This window comes from Saccopteryx leptura, chromosome 8 (assembly GCF_036850995.1).
Source record: "Saccopteryx leptura isolate mSacLep1 chromosome 8, mSacLep1_pri_phased_curated, whole genome shotgun sequence".
Lineage (NCBI taxonomy): Eukaryota > Metazoa > Chordata > Mammalia > Chiroptera > Emballonuridae > Saccopteryx > Saccopteryx leptura.
The window spans coordinates 29,906,280-29,911,962 of NC_089510.1; the positions used below are offsets into that span (position 1 = coordinate 29,906,280).

Sequence of the window (5,683 nt, forward strand, 5' to 3'; positions counted from 1 at the left end):
TTATTTGAGTTTTGGGGGTATATACCTGGTAGAAGGATTGCTGGGTCATAAGGTAGTTCTATTTTTAGTTTTTTGAGGAACCATCATACTTTCTTCCATAATGGTGGTACTACTTTACATTCCCACCAACAGCAGATGAAGGTTCCTTTTTCTCCACAGCCTCTCCAAAACTTGTTATTACCTGTCTTGTTGATAATAGCTAATCTAACAGGCGTGAGGTGGTATCTCATTGTAGTTTTGATTTGCATTTTTCTAATAGCTAATGAAGATGAGCATCTTTTCATCTATCTGTTGGCCATTTGTATTTCTTCCTGGGAGAAGTGTCTGTTCATGTCCTCTTCCCATTTTTTATTGGATTATTTGTTTGTTTGTTGTTGAGTTTTATGAGTTCTTTGTATATTTGGATATTAAGCCCTTATCTGAGCTGTTGTTTGAAAATGTAATCTCCCATTTAGTTGGCTGTCTGTTTTGCTTTTAGTTTCTCTTGCTGAGCAAAAACTTCTTAGTCTGATGTGGTCCCATTCATTTATCTTTGCCTTCACTTCCCTTGCCTTTGGAGTCAAATTCATAAAGTGCTCTTTGTACTTTATTGTTTCAAGCTTATATTCAGGTCTTAGATCTATTTTGAATTAATTTTAATACAAGGGGACAAACTGTAGTTGAGTTTCATTCTTTTGCATGTGACTTTCCAGTTTTCCCAGTACCATTTGTTGAAGAGGCTTTCCTTTCTCCATTGTGTGTTGTTGGCCCCTTTATCAAAAAGTATTTGACCATATATATGTGGTTTTATTTCTGGGCTTTCTATTCTGTTAGTTTGAACCTTTTCAAATGGGCTTCTAGATGTAAGAACATGGTGAATTCAGAACCAATAGGTAATATGGCATTACAGCAAAAGAGGTATAATGGACTGTCCTGAAGCCATAAGTCCTTGTATAATTTTCAGATAAAACACCTTTGCATTTCATATTCTATGTCAGCAATTTCAGTAAAATTGTGTATGTCAAAAGAAAATATATCAACGGTGGGTTCATATTCTGATTTCCTTGGATTTTGCAGTGGTGAGAATTTTTCTGTTCTTAGAATGCCGGCCAAGCCTGAAAAAATACTTGTTATAGAATTTCAGATGGTAACAAGGCAGTCTGGTTTATTCATAACAAGTGCTGTGAGAGTTGAAGACATGCCGCTTCAACTGAATGGAGAATCTTTCTGAACATCAGTGAGAAAATCTGTAAACATTTAGCTGGTCTTCAATCTGAGGTCACATGTGCGCCTCAGACCTTATTCTAATTTTTGTAAAAAGAACTGTTTGTCTTTTGTGCATGGAGGGAACAAGCTTTCCTCCACCCCCACCAATTCTCTTCCTTTCAGAGTCAGATCAATATCTTCCGGCCACTCTTATCCTCTGACTTTATGGTGGCCGCCAGTGTTGAACTTCCCATATGCTCATGTGTCCAATGATGAAAGCTTAGGCTTGGTAGCTGGCCAGAGAACAGGACTGTCAAGGCCACTGTCAGATCCTGCTTCTGTTCAGCTATGTATACACCAGCCTTGTCCCTAGTGGGTCGCTGCCCTTTCAATCTCTAGGGGTTGTAAATACCAGATTACAATGGCCTGCTGTATATCTGACATTTCTATCACTTTCGTCTTTTGGAACCTAGTTGTATTTCATGTAGTTAAGACTTTTTGAGGTGTGAGAAGACTGTCTATAAACTGAAGCTAGCACCTAAAAAATAACAGGGTTCCACAGGTGTTTGTAGAGGAATATATATATGAACTTTATGGGTTAGTTACTACTTTCATAGGTCTAGAGAGAAATGGAACCAGTTTCTTGGGAGAGGACATCCCTTGTCATTTAAGTCAGTAGTGTGTAATCTTAGATCATCATAAATAGCATAAAGACACTTAGTGAATATGGCAAAAAATAGTGGGGAGTAAGCTAGGCAGTGGGAGTGGGGGTTGTGGGAACAATGGGAATGGATAAAGCGTCCAGAAATAAATTTTACCTTATTTCACAGTGACTTCTGTTGACCCATCAACCCTGCTTCTTGGACTGAGCAAAGAGCCCCGGAGCAGAAGGGAACAGTAGAAGCAGATCTCTCTCTATGCTGCATTCTTTCCAAATGTGTGATAAAGTGTTCTGGAGATATAAATACATGTGTATTCAAGTTTCTGTTAGATGCCAAGGCAGAAGGAGTATACTTTGCCTAATTCTGTATTTCAAAGCTAGATTACCTGCCAAGGCCTCTCTCTGAATCCATGACTTTATAGTTTTTTTATGCCTTCATGTCTTTTATTTTGCTTATTTGTATTACTCATAGCATCCTGGTGATCAGTACTGTTTTTTCTGTCTGGCAGTACTGTTATTTCTGTTGGGCTTGGGGAAATTACATGAATTGGACAATTCATCCCAATAAACAAGGATAGGAGCAGAAAGCAAGTTAAGATGTTTTTGGAACACATCCTGTTGTATAAGCTACTAGACCAAAGATAGCTTCCTCCTCCCACTCCTTACTTTTTGTTTTATTTGCATTTGTTTAAAGGTTTTTTTTTTTTGTTGTTGTTATTTGTTTTTGAGCTTGGCAAAGTGTCTCTGAGGAGTGTTTTAGGAGAGTAAAATATGATCTGTTATGTAGATGTCACTGAAGAAGAGACACTGGACTCAAGGGTCCTTGCCATATATATTAGCTCTGAGATCTGTATGTAGCCTCTCAGTGCCTTACCTTCTTCATCTGTGTTCCTATGTTCTCTGCCTCCCAGGGATATTATGTTAGCTAAATGAAATGAAATTATCTTGACCTACTTGGATTTGATGAGTTCTAAGTTCCTTTCCAGTTCTGAAATGCTATAGCTCTTTACAGTGGGTGGTGAAGTTGGAAAAGAAAGCCAAGAGGAGATTTTAGATAATCTGTGGTTTTTATTTCTACTGTTAAACAAACTAAGAGAGCTATTCAACTCCTATCTCATTCCTGTCAATAAGAGTCATTCAGCTCAGGGAAAAATAAACAAAAATACTATTCTGCACCTCTTCCTGTCTGTTTGTATCTATCTTGCTCTGTGGTGCCCCTGACCAGGTCCTCATCTCTCTTATGATTTATTTGTATCCTTTTTCTCATCACCTAAACTTACTGATATCTGCCTAATCTCTTCAGTGAATGGGGAAATGTTTGTTGGGCTGAAGGAGATAGTGTGGTAGGCATACAGACTTGCCTCGGGCATTTCTTCCCAGACCGGGAAGGGTGAAGATGGACGGAACCTCCTCCTGTCCCATCCATTTACCTCCAGCTTGCCTGTTGTATATATTTCTTTCCCTTCAAAGTGTCTCAATGCTGAGTTCATTTCCATAAAAATATCTGTGGATGGAGGAAGAGAAGCACTAATTCTTCTCAACCCCCATTTTCCACCCTGTCCCTGGATAACTTGCAATGGCCCTGGTGACATTTCAGTGGAAACAGATGTTTCCTCTTTCTCAAATGTTTCGTGTTGCTACAAAATCTGGGTCGTTTGTATGTTGTATTACTCCCCAGGAAGCCTTCCTTCGCTATCCCAGAGAATTTATAATATCCCACTGGACATAAACTCTTTGAGATCAGATATATTTTATTTTATTTTACTTACTTTATTTTATTATCTTTTAAATCTGGTTTCCCAGCACCTGTTCCAAAGCATATCTCATTATTAAGTTCTTAGCAAACATTTTGTTGAATGCATGAATAAAGCCATTACTTAATAAGAAAATGAAGTATTTGCATTTTCTACCAGTTTAGAAAAACTCTTGGTACTTGCTCTTTGGACCTTGATTATGGGAAATTCCCCTCCTTGTCTGGAAGATGGGGATGGTAGTAGTTATCTATCAGCTATGCAAGATGAACTAGGATCCCAGAAGAAATGAAAAGGACGTTCATAGGGACAGATCATATCATTTTAAGTTGTGTGTTCATTGATCAGACTTTGGGACTCTCCCTTATGGTACAAGGATTTGGGAGAAATACAGAATAAATAATTATTTTTCATTCCTTTTGGATGCAAATATAACTGGGAGAAATATAAATGAATGAGAATCAGGTAAGGAACTTCTCTCCGAGTAACTTAAAGCCCTATTCTTTGTGGTTTTTGCAGTAGTTGTGAAAGTTGAAATTTTTAGTCATGAAGATTAGAAAGAGAATGAGATTGAGGGTCAGCTCAGCTGAAATCAATAACATCTTTGCTGTAAAAAGGTGATCGGATAAAAACATTGGTCGGGGCCAGCGCCGTGACGTCCGCTCTGGAGAACTACATCAACCGAATTGTTGCTGTTATTACCTCTGACGGGAGAATGATAGTGGGAACACTGAAAGGTTTTGACCAGACCATTAATTTGATTTTGAATGAAAGCCATGAACGAGTGTTCAGCTGTTCACAAGGAGTAGAACAAGTGGTCTTAGGGTTATACATTGTAGGAGGTGACAATGTTGCAGTCATTGGAGAAACTGATGAAGAAACAGATTCAGCGCTTGATTGGGGGGATATTCCGGCAGAGCCTCTGAACTCAGTACCATACTGAAGAGAATGACACATACATTGGACATCTGTAAATCTTTGTACAGAAACTGATTATTCTGGAGTGACATACGGAATTTTTATGGGTGTGTAATTATACAATTTTGACTCCGTATTGATTCATTGTAATATGATATGTAAATTAAAATATTTTTACATTTCCTTGAATAAACATTTTTTTTCCAATAAACAAATAAATAGACATTTGAAAACAATATGTGTAAAAGTATCTGGAAAAATGTACGAAACATTACCAAAATGTAAAATATGACATGAGACTATTATCTCAAGGGCACACTCTCTTCTAGCTGCAGATGCAAGTGTGAACTTTCGGACTTTTCATCAGGAGGGAAGGGAACACAACATTTCCTGGTGAAGAAAAACGAAACTAATAGCTGAATGATTTAAGGAAATTATGTTAATTGTGTCTACTTTCCTACTGCTTTCCTACAGTGCTGCTCCGATGATTAACTCAGAAAAATCTCAGGATATTGAGTAAATTGATCCCCAAGAGAACTTCAGGGCCTCCCCTGGCTGACAGAGACTTCAGACAGAGAAGCAGCTGGCCATAAAAATAGCACACTGAGACATAGTTGCAGTATTTTGACCTAAGTTGTAGCCTGTGGATGTGAAGTCTTCTTAACTCTCTGTGATAACCATTTCCTCACTAAAAGAAATGGGAAGATCTGGCCAATTTTTCACACACCATTGCCTTCTGGGCCTGCTCACACTACCTACATTCTGCTTGGTTTGTATTCTTTCATTCAGCTGTCTTGGATTTCCAGTTGCAAGGTACCTTGCTGTTCTGTCATTCCCAAATTATACTGCTGTCTCAGGGAAGGTCAGCTGTGTTGTTTGTTAGACACTCAAATAGCAAATACTTACATTGTGCTTATCACAAGGCACTGTGTCAGAAATAATATGAAATTATTTAATCCTCACTGTAATCCAGAGGAATATTCTAGAAATGCCTCACTTTATAACTATAGAAACTGAGGCCCAGAGAGGTCAAGTAACCTGTCCAAGATCACATATCTAAAAGAGTCAAAACATGAATACAAGTGACCTAGCTTCAGAGTTTTGGTGATATCTTTAGTTTTAGCTTTACTGAGAAGGGTTCTGCTCTGGCGGTTTAAATAAGTAAGGT

At 38.1% G+C, this 5,683-nt stretch overlaps 1 protein-coding gene across 1 annotated transcript; it reads left to right on the forward strand.

Moving 5' to 3' along the window:
• Positions 1–850: 850 nt before the first annotated feature.
• LOC136379493 (U6 snRNA-associated Sm-like protein LSm8) lies at positions 851–4,540 on the forward strand. The gene is made up of 2 exons (XM_066346905.1): positions 851–872; positions 4,215–4,540. Exons 1-2 carry the CDS (start codon positions 851–853, stop codon positions 4,538–4,540), a joined length of 348 nt encoding a protein of 115 aa, XP_066203002.1.
• The last annotated feature ends 1,143 nt before the right edge of the window (positions 4,541–5,683 follow it).

What these genes read in the sequence shown, in the direction of transcription:
- LOC136379493 (XM_066346905.1), top strand. Translation starts at nt 851, where the DNA reads ATGGTGAATTCAGAACCAATAG. An exon ending in GGTGAATTCAGAACCAATAG is followed by an intron (nt 873 to 4,214) that starts GTAATATGGCAT and finishes TGCTGTAAAAAG; the next exon opens with GTGATCGGATAAAAACATTG.